Source organism: Leptosomus discolor, chromosome 3 (genome assembly GCF_034619465.1).
Source record: "Leptosomus discolor isolate bLepDis1 chromosome 3, bLepDis1.hap2, whole genome shotgun sequence".
Classification (NCBI taxonomy): Eukaryota; Metazoa; Chordata; class Aves; order Leptosomiformes; family Leptosomidae; genus Leptosomus; species Leptosomus discolor.
The window spans coordinates 3,227,211-3,240,864 of NC_141393.1; the positions used below are offsets into that span (position 1 = coordinate 3,227,211).

At 53.7% G+C, this 13,654-nt stretch overlaps 1 protein-coding gene across 1 annotated transcript in view; it reads left to right on the forward strand.

Moving 5' to 3' along the window:
* The window catches only part of ATL1 (atlastin GTPase 1), a 33,130-nt gene that overhangs the window by 12,994 nt on the left and 6,482 nt on the right, over nt 1-13,654 (forward strand). The window contains exons 4-11 of the mRNA XM_086462077.1: nt 701-805; nt 1,524-1,574; nt 3,466-3,522; nt 7,570-7,662; nt 8,548-8,686; nt 10,603-10,730; nt 11,395-11,451; nt 12,209-12,280. Of these exons, the coding sequence (XP_086318203.1) occupies nt 701-805; nt 1,524-1,574; nt 3,466-3,522; nt 7,570-7,662; nt 8,548-8,686; nt 10,603-10,730; nt 11,395-11,451; nt 12,209-12,280 (702 nt within the window). The remainder of the gene's footprint in view (nt 1-700; nt 806-1,523; nt 1,575-3,465; nt 3,523-7,569; nt 7,663-8,547; nt 8,687-10,602; nt 10,731-11,394; nt 11,452-12,208; nt 12,281-13,654) is intronic.

Here is a 13,654-nt window from a genome sequence, read left to right on the forward strand (position 1 = left end):
TAATGCAATGAGTTGATATGATATCTAGGTATCCCTAATGTGCTCTCTAGGTGTCCCTCTAACTCTGGGCAGCCCAGAATTTATTTATCTGCTGCTCTCAGGGATCCTGAGTCTGAGGTCCTTGCAAACTACTCCCCTTTCCTAGGGCAGTAGCTGTAAAACGGAGTGTCTTCACGCAGGGTAGTCAAATACAACTCAAACTGGATTTTGGGGCAAATTCAGCTTACAGGCAGGAATATTTGTATTCATCTACTCTTTGTTAAAGAGCCCAATGCCAAAGTGACGCTGAACTATTCACGGTGTGATTCCTAATACTGCCTGAGTGTGTTTTGCGTTAAGGAGGTGCAATATGCTGCCGTGTTTGGCTTCTGTGACGTGAAGCCAATGCAGACTCAGGAAAAGACCCATCTGCACTGACAGCAAGTATCTGAGGAGCAAAGCACTTCCCTCCTCTGCCTTGCATAGCATCCCTTTCGCTGCCTGCTGGAGTCATCAAGCTGTCAAGAGTGACTGGGGCTGCTCTTTTCCTTTGTCCTCCACCAGTGCTAGGTCTGAGGCAGGAGCAGTGAGATTCCCAGCACAACTGCAGCTGACATTCACCCCCCCACACACACCCCCTTTGGCATTTGGGAGTGATTTTGCTTGGATGCAGATGCTGAACGGGTGCATCCAAGCTGACGTGGAGCCTTCTGCCTCTCAGGTCGCAGTGTTGCTGATGGACACGCAGGGGACCTTTGACAGCCAGTCCACCCTGCGGGATTCAGCCACCGTGTTTGCCCTTAGCACAATGATCAGCTCGATACAGGTAAGAAGGGGGATGTCTCCAGGAATCGCTTCCTAAAAGGCAGTGCCAAAAAAATAGTAGCTTGGCACCAGGCTAACACGGCAGCTTCGCCAGAGCCTTTGGTGGGAGAGACACTGAGTGCAGGATTCACCCAAGGTCACTCCATCATCCCAGGGTGCAGGCTCCTCTCCTCATCTCACCCCAAGAGCAGGGGCAGCAGCAGATACACCCCTTTGCTTCCAGCTACCAGAGAAGAAAGGACCTTGATCTGGGGAACCGGGTGTGCTTTTGTCTCGCTGCTGCTGGAGAAACCTCTGGGCTGGAGGTGTTTGCACACCAACCACCACGTAGCCTGTTAGGGCTTCCCTTCCCACCATCCAGCCTTTGCTCATGGGGGACGGTTTGAAGGGGATGGAAGCTGTGTCTCGGTGCAGAGCTCAGCGCCTCATCAAAATGGGGAAGGAGGAACATTATTTGGACCTGACAGGCTTCAGGGCCAGGGCATGACAGCCCCTGGGGCTCCCATGCACAGGGAGCAGCAGTGCCTGTCTGTCCGACAGTGTGAGTCTGTCCAGCAGTACAGCTGCGCTTGGGGCCTGTCTTGTGCTGGCACCACGGGCCAGCTGGGACTTTGGCTGTGTCCCCATGGCAATGTCGTAGGCTTTAACCACACAGACCCACACGTTGTCCGAAGGACAGGCCATTCTGAGTGCTCTGAAGTTCTTGTTTTTAAATGCAGGTTTACAACTTGTCCCAGAACGTGCAGGAGGATGATCTGCAGCACTTGCAGGTAAGACCCTTGGCCCCAATGCTCTGCATCACTGGGGTGCCTGGACTGCTCCACACTTGCAAGCTGCGTTGCTCTGGAAAAGTGCTTTTGCATTCGTAGCCACAAAGTGTTTTTCATTTTCCCAGCTTTCATTTTGAATCTTGGGCAGGGAGGAACTGTCGCTTGGGTTGAAACCTGTCTTCCCTGCGCTCTCATAGTGTGGCTCCTGGGGGCTGGGTCCTTTGGCAGAGCAGTCAGCGGGACACTTGCCAGGGGGGACTGTTCCTGTCTCTGGAGCACGTGTCTTCCTCGAGGCTGGTTGCCTGTGGAGCTGGAAAGGGCCCACGGCTGTGCTTTGTGCTGCGGCGGGTGGCTGGAGGGCACAGAGAGGCTGAAAGGTTGAGCCAGGAGACAGAAGTGACTGAGAGGGGAGGTAGTGACGGTCTTCAGCGGTGTACAAGGCTGCTGCAGAGTGGGGAGCGTTATCTTTTCGTGTGCCCGCAGTGCACGGGACCAGTGGTCGTGGCTGGTGCTGCAGGCAGAGAGGGTTGAGTTGACTTTCTAAGGGTGAGGTTCGAGGAGCATCCAACAGACTGTGTAGTTGTCCCATTACGGACCGTGTTGGTGTGAGGCACCCATCCCAGGTCTGCCCAACAGTCTGGATACAGCTCACGCTGGCCTGTATGTCCTTCCATGGGGTTATACTGGGGTTCCTTGAGGGGCAGAGACCCATCAGAGGCCAGGACTGACCCATGGGGCTGGAAACACGCAGTGGCTTGCAGCAAGGGGCTAAAGAGGTGGCAGTACAGAGGGACCCAGGGCAGTTAACCAGGTATTGGCTGTACTCCTGCTGCTGGGAGCGTCTGTCCGCTGCTCCAGGAGTAGGGGCAGTAGAAGTGCTTGTTTGACTGCAGTGATGGGGAAGCTGAAGGCAGAAGTTTTACTGTTCACACGGTAGGACAGGATCTCTGCATTGTTAGGAGAAGCCTAAAGAAATTGGGAACTGGTTTCTAAGCCTGGATAGTGACATCTGGTACTGGTTCAACCCAGATGACCCCTAAGGGTAATTACTGTTGGGAGACAAGCAGCTAATGGGATTTTTGTGGCACAGGTGTCCTGCCCATTTCCTGGTGTTACCTCTAGCTTTCTCTTCTGTTTAGGTGATGGATTGATTGATTGATTGGTTAGGTAGGTTTCTCCAGGAGCTTGAGAAAAAGGAAAGAAAAGCAGAAGTCCAGCTGGAAATCCCAGCGTTCAAAGACTTCCGTATCATTTCAGTCAGTAAAAAATTATAACAATGATGCCTTTTTGACATTGAACTTACCCAGTGCAACTCTGATCTTTCACTTTGGATTTTAAGCTGTTATTGTTTAACATGTTGACCCATTTCTAGGCATCTGTGAAATACATTATTGTGCCTTCAGTTAGAAATTACAGTCCAGAGAGACTGGAGAGCCTTCAAATGTTGCCGTTAGGCTGATCTTACAGCCTTTGCACAGTGGGGGTTTGCAGGGAAAGTACTTATTTCTGAATTCATTTCCGCTTCTTTCTGGAGTGTTTAGAGAGAGCGGGGCTCCAGCAGTCCCCTGTAGCACATGAAGTTTCTAGTTGATATGAAAGCAACAGCAAGCAGCTGATTTGAGCCATTTTTCACAGCTTTAGCAGCCAAAAATTCTAGGCTGCGATCTTTCACGTGAGGGCTCAGGGTGGCGATTGTCCACAACAGCTCCCTGTGCCCCTCAGATGTGAACCAACACCACACAGCCAGCCAGTTTGTATTCCAGCTCTGCAAATGGTGCTGTCAGCCCCGAGTCAACAACCCTCCCTTGCTGCCTGTGTGGCCCACAGCCCTCTGCCTGGCCGTGCGGACTGATGAGCTGACAGTCCTCTTGTTCTCTGCTTCCCTTTCCAGCTTTTCACCGAGTACGGCCGGCTGGCCATGGAGGAGACATTCCTGAAACCTTTCCAGGTGAGTCCGAGGGTCCTGGCCAGCACATGTCCCTTGGCCCCGAGCCGGTTGCCTTCACCACGAGGTGTCACTGCAGTTTGCAGGACGGGAGGCGATGGCGATGCCTGGGGACAGGCTCAGCTGCATGAAGGAAAGGCTTTGTGCTTCCTTACCCCTCCCCAAGAGGCTTCCAGATACAACTAACATCTCTCTTTCTTTTCTCTCTGAACCTCTGCCATCCTGAGAGCTCTGCCCTGCCCTGCCAGATGTCCTGCTGGGCTTGGAAAGCAGTCAGGTTTGGCAGCAGGTTTGTCACCCTGGCTGCCCAGGGACTCTGCCCAGCCTTTGCTCTGAGAGGTTTGAACCCGCCTGCCCTGGGAATCCCTGCTCCTGGCGAAATGAAAGGACAGGGATTAGCTCAGAGCTCTTGCGAGTGACAACAGAGCTGGGGGAAGGCTCGGTTTAAGTGGGATTTTAACTTCAAATAGGTGACATCTGTTCACCCTGCTGCTTCCCAACCTGTGAAAAGCTGGCGTGCAAAAAAAAAGGGAGAGTGTCGAGCAGATGCCGGCTTGCTCTGGACACCAGAGGGTAGGAGGATAGTTGGCCGTGACAGCCCCTTCCAGGAGGAGAGGGAATATGAGTGAAAAGAGAGAAAGCAGAAGATAGGAGGGCAGAAGGTACCCATGGCACGGCTGTGGCAGCTCACCAAAGCTCCAGTGACTCCAGATCGAGTCGTGATTTTGTATGGCTTTGATTACAGCTTCACCATATCCTCTGCACCCGGGAGGCTGGGAAGGGGGTTGAACAGGGTTTGGAAGCTTTCGGGGGTCTGTGAGACCCTGTGAGCCAGGGAGTGGGGCCTGAGGGGATGGAGGCAGCGATGCTGTGTGGTCCCCACACGTCCTCACGCCGCAGTGGAGCTGCAGGGCTCGTTGCGTGATCGGGGTGGTGAAGAGAAGGCAAAAACACCTTCTGTGGGGCTCTGGCCTTATCCTGCACAAGTCATTCCTTTAACCAGACGCTCACTGGCCATCCCAATGGCTTGGTCCAGCTTCCAGCTGGCGTCCACAGTAGGTTAGGTGGTAGCTGGATAGGGGTTTGAGAGCTTCCCAAAGTGGAAAAAGGCAGAGAGCAAAACAGGCTGTAAAAATGCAGTTGGGAGCAGCTTACAGCTCTTTTACTTTTGCCTTCCAACATAGAAAGAGAATTGCTGTCCTCACCACCATCCTGGAAGGCCGAAGGGGAGGTGTCTGCGGTCAGGAAGTGGAAATAAAATTAAAAGGTTAAAAATACAACAAATGGGCGAATCGAGATTTTGGGGAGCTTTGAGGGTATATTGGATGCTGGCATGGGCAGATGACTGATAAGTGATGTGAAAGGCACCAGTACGAATCTGTGGCTTGTAGCAGCAAGAGCTAGGAGAAGACCATAACATGGTACAGAAAAAAGCCAGACATTAAATAAATATTCCTGTTCCTTATTTAAAAACTCTCAGGATAACACAGCCAAATATTTCAGTGAGGGCGAAATACTTCCTACTCCTTCGGTAAAAAGGAGGCTGTGAGGGGAAACTTTTAAATATGCTTAAGTCATTAGGGCTGGGTAATAGGCTCTGATTTTACCAAAGGCTGTAAGTGCTGTCAAGTCGCACGGTTTTGTGGACAGCAAGTCTTGTCAAACAATCCCATTATCCTTTTTTAAAAGACACAAGTTTGGTTGATAGAGGGAACTATCGCCGTGATATATTGCCTTCTGCAGGCCTTATCTCCCTGTGATGCTGATTAAAAGCCAGTGAACAACACAGCAAGTCAGCATTGTCTGTTTTCATCCATTGTAAATGGATTAAAAACTCATTAACTGATAGACGACGGAGCACGCTGAACTAATTTTAATAGGGAATCGTCATCCTTCAGAAGTGTTTCCTTGGGGCTTTCCCCCCAGGGTCGCTCTGATTCTCTGTCATCTTCATTAATGATCTGGGGAAAAATATCCAACGACCGGTGGTAACCTTTGTGGGCGTGATCAGATTTGGTAGAAGGATCGATGGTGATTCTGTGGTGCGGCCTGGTGAGCCACGGGGATGTCCCGTCCGCGTGGCGAAGCGGCCTTGTTCCTGCAAAGCCCCCTTTTAAAGGCAGCCGAGCGTTTTGGTTAGGGAGCAGAAGGATGATGGTAAATAAACCGCTTTTCCAGCAGGGGAGGACGAGGCAGCGTGCCTCTCCGTGTCTGCAGCTGAGGCTGGACAAAGTCAGACTAGCAACGAGGAGCACACTGTTAATGAGGGGGCAATTGAATGCTCAGGGCGGCCTAACGAGAGACGCAGGGGCTTCTCTGGTAGCTGCAGGCTTTAAACCGAGACAGCTCTCTTTGCAGCTTGAGTTTTTTGGGTGAGGTTCCAGGGTAAGTCAAACAAGCTGAACCTCTTTTGTCCTTAAAATACACAAATCCGTAAAGGAGGCTTTGGAAACCAGCTCCTATAGGAAAATGCTGCCAAGCCGGGAGTGCAGAGAAAGTGTCGATAGCCAGGCAGTTGCCTTGATCCTGCTGGAAGGGAGATCATGCTTGGCAGTGGAAAACGAACATTTGCCTTCTGCTCCTTCCTCTCCACGGTGCGTCCTAACGCTTGCGCCCTCGCCAGGCGCCGGCCCTGGTCGTGAGGCCTTCTGAAAGGCTGTGCCTAGGGGTTTGCTGGGCCGGAGGGGCTGAGGGTGACTCGGAGGCGTGGTAAAGGCAGCACGTCTGGAACAATTTTGCTGAAGGGAAAAAAAGAAAATAATTCCGGAGTCAAACAGTGCAAGGCATGCCTAATGTGTTTGTGGAAAAGTCTTGAACGTGGACATGTCTCCTGAGCATCTCATGGTCTTCGAAAGAACAGCGTGTCCTGAAACAGCTAACTGGGTGCAGTTGCTGTGGCTTGTCGTGCGGTTAGGAATGGCCAGCTCGCTGTTCTCTCTCTTTTTTTAACCTTTCCTGATGTTTTATGGAAAAGAAAGAAGGAGGGGAAATATTTTCCCTCCCTCCACTAAATCTTTGTTCTAAACATAGCCGATTTTTAGGGAAATTCCAATGAAATGGATTCCACTTGCTGACCTGCTTATTCGTGTGCGTGAGAGGAAACCTGCCACCCCTGCCAGGCCCTCCTGGGCTTCGGTGTTCAGGGCTTCCCCCTCCAAACGGTGTATTCCTTACACAAGACATAGGCCCCTTGCACAGAGGAGACACTGGAGATAGGATTTCTTCTGAAAACATTTTTTTTTTTAAAGATTAAAAGTTGACTGTACTGGTATTTATTTATTTATTGCGTAGGAACTTTGAATGCCTCAATAAAGATTACAAAAGCCAGTGATTTCTTATTCACCCTCGTTATCCTGCATCTGCTTCTCATTAGAAGTCTGTCTGGAAGGCTGCCCGGTGAAAAAGGCTGAAAAAATGAGCCTGTAAAATTCCCATAGGGCAGAACGAAATGTGGCTGGAATTAGGGAGCTTGTTGCCTTTTGTCCCGGTTAGCAAAAAAGCTCTTTCTTGTTTTGCAGTTTGATGGATGCTACCATTGAAGCTAGGGAACCAAACTGCTGCCCAGTAAACCCGTACGGCAGTCTGGGGTTTGCTTTCCCCCCCCTGCCTCCCCCTTGTAGGACACGGCCACACGTGCAGCGAGTCTGTGCGGTCTCAGCGCCACGCTGGGGTGGCCCTGCACGAAGAGGGGGATTTCTACCAGCAAAGGCGTGAGATGCTGCTGGAGCCGGGCAGAGCCTCGGGGCCAGGTCGTGTTGTGGCCCGAGGGTGCTGGGGGGAGGTTCTGCCACCGCTGTGGGACCCGACGCCTGCCGCGAGTGGTGGCGGCGGGGAGGCAGGCCCCGAAATCCCTCGTGAACCCCCTTTTGACAGCGTTCAGCAGCGTTAGGCGGCTCCTGTAGCCAGCCCTGGTCCGAGGATGAGCAGAAAACAACAGAGCAACACCCTTGGAAGATGGGTTTTTCCGAGCTGACTCTGGAGCAGCTGGTAACGTTGACTCAGTGGGTGCTGTACGGCGCTGACCTCCTTGTGTTTCTGTCTCTCTTCTAGTCCCTTATATTCCTTGTTCGGGACTGGAGCTTCCCGTACGAATTTTCCTACGGATCCGATGGTGGTGCAAGGTTTTTGGAGAAGCGGCTGAAGGTGCGTTGTGTCCGATCTGGGTTCCTTCGGCCAGCAGCGCTGGGGGTGCGCCTGCGGGCGGTGGGGGGCGAAGGGGCACATCTGGCTTGTGACCCGGGGCGTGGGTGGAGGGTGCACGGGGCACGAGGGTGAGACCTCGGTGTGGGGGACAGTCGGCACTGGAGAGTGTAATCCTGGGCAGGGAGCAGGGAATGGGGTGCTGGGCACCGGCACCAGTGAGGGGTCAGCTGGGTGGCCGCAGCGCTGGCTGTCAGGTGTGAACTGCAGCGTAGATGCTGGTTATGGTCGCACTTACCCAGTGCCTTAAAACCAGAGAAGAGGCATTTTAGGAGGCTGACTTCCCTTGCCACGTACAGCAGAGGTGTACCAAGCCCAGTCTCCCTGGGGCTCTCTTGCTGGGAGCAGCTGGGAGAGGCGCTAGAGATGGGACTCAGCAGATTTCCCTCGAGATCAGGAGCGATGCTTTGGTAAAAGGTCGTGGCACAGTGAAACCGATGGGTGAGGGCTCCGCTGGGGTTAATCAGGAAATGCGTGGGTGATTTGGTAATAGAGAGACCTAATTAAATGCGAGACAAGAAGGGCCCTAGTGGGAAATCCCAAATGTTTTTGTATTCCAGTCATACACGGACATGCACATTTTCCAAACAATAATAACATGCCCCAGGGCATGTGGTCAGAGCTCCACGAGTTCCCTTGGTCGCTGGAAGAGCCTTGTCTTTGTCCTCACGCAGCATATCCCTACGGGATGTCCTTCTGCGTTGCCTTTTCCCGCTGTCAGCAGCCACAGCGCGGGGTACCCCATGCTTCTGCCAGCACCGCTGGCCCAGTGTTACCAGTGTCCCCATCAGAAGGAAATCCCCTGACCCCCAAACTGGTCTCTCGCAGGTCTCGGGAAATCAGCACGAAGAGCTGCAGAACGTCAGAAAGCACATCCATTCCTGCTTCACCAAAATCTCCTGCTTCCTCTTACCTCACCCAGGCCTGAAAGTCGCCACCAACCCTAATTTCGATGGAAAACTGAAAGGTATGAAGGCAAAGGTCTGGTTTTGAAGCGGATACCGTAGATGCCCTGGCAGGCTGTCCCGCTGGTTCCTGAAACCCCTATTTTCCATGAAAAATTTGCGAGAGGAGCTGGATCCTCCTCCCAACAACGTACACACGCTCTGCTCGTTCTTCCGAGTCCTGCAGCTGCCTGTTCATTGCCAGATGCTTTCCCGTAGGACAGAGGTGTCCCCTCTGAGGCCAAAAAAGCCTCAGAGCCGCTGGCAATAAGCAGTGTCAGGCCAGATGGCTGATAGGCAGCCGGGGAAGGGCAGGGCTGAGGTAGGAAGTTTATGGACACGGTGTCAAGGCTGCAGTGAAGTCCTGTGCCTCAGTGCAGTTCAGCCCCGAGCGGGGCAGACTGGTCGCTGCAAGGCAGGCTGGTGCTTGTGGAGGGTGGAAGGCCGGTTGTACGTGCACTCAAGGGAAACTTATTTCACTTTGAAAAGCTTTCCAAGGAATATTTAATCTTCCTGGCTTATCAGATCAGTGGTTTCCCTACAGGGCAGGCTTAGTTCATCAGGTAAAAAAAAAAAAAAGAGGAAGGAAAAAAAACCCTCGTGGTAAGATTCTCCACCCTGAAAAGAGCCACGTGCTGTGGATTTTTTTAGTTGTGTGTTGTGAACCCACTGCTTACCAGCGTGGCTGATTACAGGCTGCTTGCAATCGTAGCAATAGAGAAAGTGGCTCATTAGTCACTTTTAAAATAAATTAGCAGACAGGAAGATGTTAACTTTTTCTCTGGTTTTTGTCTGGCCAGTGGTCAGACTTGTTCTCCTGGCAAACTCCGGGCTACCCAGCCAGCAGGGCAGCGAGGGGCAGGCGTGCTGGTGGCCACTGAGCTGACCTCCCTTAGTTCCCCCCTTAATTGCAGATGCTGAGCAGTACTGAACAAGTGGTGTGCGCAGAACTCGCATAGGAGTTGTCCGCGGCTTCTTGACGCCGTTTTGCTTGCTCCCTCAGAGCTGTACGCAGCTTTTTGTGCTCTGATGGAAGAAATGTGGGGAAACTTCCAAATGCCTGGGTGTTGCATTGGTTTTGCTGCCTCCAGCCTTGTACAGATTAATGTAAATGGCAATAAAGGGATGTGAGACACTGTGAAGCCGTAAGAATGACTGTTAGGAGACGAGTCTGCCTCTGTTGAAGTGACACAAGCAGCCCACGGACCCCTCAAACCCCGTGCCAGCTCTGTGCTTTGGCAAAGGGGGACAGGCCGGTGGGGGAGCAGAGATTGTGCCCGTTCCTGGTACCAGCACCGAGGAGGGTCTGATGGTGCAGCGTAAAGCCACGGTCACTCACAGGAGCCCTCTGAGTACCTGTACCGAGCGCCTGATGGTTTGCAAAAGCTTTAAAATGCACAGCTGGGCTCAGAGAGGACCAAGAAAATCTTACCTGCTGGCACAGGAGATGGCAGGGATGAGAGCCAGAGAGCCGAAGCCCTACCAGAAGATTTCCACCGTGGGTGCCGCGGAGCAGAGCGAAGGGAAGGCACAGCACGTGCCCGTGCCCTGTACACTCAGGGCTGTGATTTGCAAAGCGTGTGTGTGTGTCTAGGCAAGAAGGTGCTGCTCTCTGGCCAGCAGCGTTGCTTGCAGGTACCAGAGCCAGCAGCAAAAGCAGGTTTTTTTCCCCTCCATGCCGTCACATTTGTGTTTGTGCAAGTGTTTTTGAGACCACGGGGGTGGTTGGTGGATATATGCACAGCTGTATGTTCTGTCCATGGGTTAAGCGGCAGCTTAGCTGAGGCCACGGTCATTTCTGAGTGCTCGCATCACTAAATTATAGGGTGCCTGAGAGTGTATCCTGGCTCGAGTCTGCGGCTCTTGTTTCACGTGAGTGCACGCTGAAGCCGAAGTTTGGTGTTGGGCTGATACTGATGACGTGGGGTTTTCTTTCCAGAAATAGACGATGAGTTCATCAAGAACTTGAAGGTTTTGATTCCTTGGCTTCTTAGTCCCGAGAGCCTGGACGTTAAGGAGATCAATGGGAACCATATCACCTGTCGAGGCCTTGTCGAGTATTTTAAGGTACTGGCTTATGGAAGAGGAAATTTGGCTCGTTAATCTGTGGCACACTTGCACTTTTGCTGGAATTAAAGGGGAAGGCCAGCTGGAGGAGGTGTTCTTGGTCGAGCTACTAGTCCTGGCTCCCATTGCTGCCGACAGCAACCGCCTCACAGTCACGTATTTGACCATAAGAAGTGGGCAGGGCTGTTTCCCGCCGCCCCCCGGAGAGCTGAGGACCAGGGGGAGGTAGGCTGAGGGCCGTATTCCCATTGCCTTTGGCAAAAGCGTAATTTTCGTTGTCATGGCTACTGGGACATTTTAATGCAAGGCATCAGTGAGTAAGTCTCACCACCTGCTCTCCAGGGCTGCCTGACTCTGTGGCTCCTTCGCTGAAGGACGGAGGTAAGTGCAAATGCGATGGTAGAGATACTTGGCGTAAGTGGTGGAGCGAGAGCCTTGAGCGACCGACCCAGGCCACCCAAGGAGTCGACCTTCAGCCACCTGACGTAGCAATTTCTGACAGAGCATCCCCTCCCCAAGCCATCTCGTGCCGGGAGCGTCCTCCTCTTCTGTGCTTTTAACACCCTGCGGGAGCTGTGTCTGGGTACTGGGCGGGGGGGTGTTTGTGTGCGGCTCGTGTGTGCCGCACTCAGTGAGATTTCGTTTTCTGCGCGCTGCTTTGCAGGCCTACATCAAGATCTACCAAGGGGAAGAATTACCGCACCCAAAGTCGATGCTGCAGGTACGTGAGCGTGAGCTGGTGAGCGTTCGCCAGCCGTTGATGTCCAGTTCATTGTCAGGGGTGTCCAGATAGTGCAGCAGGGTGGTTTTATTTCAAATACCTTAGTGTGACAACCCAAGAAACAGCCCTTTTTGGGAAGTGTTTGGCAGTCACCAGCCTGGTGCGGCTTAGCAATTGGCTGGACTGCGGTGACTCGCTGTCCTTGCACAGAACACCAGCCAGCTTAGCTGAAATTCCTCCCCTGCAGGTAAAGAGCCTCCCCTTCGGCTGCGGTGGGGCGCAGGGGGAGGTGACGTGGCCCCGCACGCCGGCAGCGGCTGCTGGGCTGCAGCTCCGCTCTCGGAGCCAGCCTTTGCGGGAGGTTGCAGCTGTAGCTGTTTACACAGGGCTGAGCCTTTTATCTCTTTTTCTTGCTGTTTCCCACAGCCAAAGCCAAAGTTTTTTGTTGCTCTGGCTTAGAGGGGAGGAATCCTCTCTTCATGCCGGCTTTTGCCTGGGGGGACTGAGGAGGCTGGACGTGTAAATATGGGATGATCTTATTTGGAGTTGGTGAGAGGCTGGGGAGAGCGCGCTTGGCTAAGACGAGGGAGCTGTTTCATGCTGTAGGTCTGCCCCAGGGTCCTGTGCGCATGTCCTGGCTGCGTCCACGTGTGGACCGCGGGTACCCAGGCAGCCAGTGGCTGCTGCTCTCTGCAATTGCCCTCCCCACCCTGTCTTTCTGCAGCTAAACTTGGTACCCCTTTTGCCCTTCTTGCAGGCCACGGCAGAAGCCAACAATTTAGCAGCAGTTGCCACTGCCAAAGACACCTACAGCAGGAGAATGGAAGAGGTAGGTGGTGCTGAGCGGCTCTCCTGTCCTCGGGATGGGGGGAAACCTCCCTGCCTGGGTTCCTGGTCCTGCACGGACTTGGCCAGGACTGGTCACAAAGAGGGTCTCTCCTATGTTCGTGGTGGAAAAGGGGCTTTCTTGGAGGCTGGAGGAGAGCAGTGCCTGGTCAGGTGTCGTGGCAGGGTGACGGACAAACGGCCGCTGTTTCATCCGATGGCAGCGTTTTGCCAACCGTGTGGCCTCTGCTGACTTTGCCTCCTCTTCCCAGCGTTCCCCAGCCAGGGGTAGACGCAACCCAAAAATGTGAGGGGGTGGCCTGGCGGTGCTGCGTGACCGTGCAACCCCTGCTAGGGCTGGTGCTAATTAGGGGCTGAAGTCATTAAAACCGGCTTTTCGCCTAGGCCCTGCCCTGTCAGCCCATCTCTCGGCTCTGGTGAGGGGCTGGTGGTGATGTTTTATGATGAAGCTCAGACCCCAGCCTGTCTCCAGCGCTTCCAGGCTCCCATTCCCTTCATCAATACGGGAGATTGCAGCCTCTTGGCACGAAAGGGGTGCAGAGCTCCTTGGCCAAACCCCCCATGGGCTGCTCTGGGCCTTAAAACTAGTGTGTCCGTGCTTTGAAGCAGAAGGAAAGTGCTGTGGAGTTTCCAGCACTGGAAAATGCTGGGGCTGGGGGTCCTGCCCTTCACTGGAAAATGCTGGGGTTGGGGGTCCTGCCCTTCACTGGAAGATGCTGGGGTTGGGGGTCCTGCCCTTCACTGGAAAATGCTGGGGCTGGGGGTCCTGCCCTTCACTGGAAAATGCTGGGGTTGGGGGTCGCGCCCTTCACTGGAAAATGCTGGGGCTGGGGGTCCTGCCCTTCACTCGAAAATGCTGGGGTTGGGGGTCCTGCCCTTCACTGGAAAATGCTGGGGCTGGGGATCCTGCCCTTCACTGGAAAATGCTGGGGCTGGGGGTCCTGCCCTTCACTGGAAAATGCTGGGGCTGGGGATCCTGCCCTTCACTGGAAAATGCTGGGGCTGGGGGTCCTGCCCTTCACTGGAAAATGCTGGGGCTGGGGGTCCTGCCCTTCACTCGAAAATGCTGGGGTTGGGGGTCCTGCCCTTCACTGGAAAATGCTGGGGCTGGGGGTCCTGCCCTTCACTGGAAAATGCTGGGGCTGGGGGTCCTGCCCTTCACTCGAAAATGCTGGGGTTGGGGGTCCTGCCCTTCACTGGAAAATGCTGGGGCTGGGGGTCCTGCCCTTCACTGGAAAATGCTGGGGCTGGGGGTCCTGCCCTTCACTGGAAAATGCTGGGGCTGGGGGTCCTGCCCTTCACTGGAAAATGCTGGGGCTGGGGGTCCTGCCTTTCAGTGTAGCTCAGCCCAAGGTCC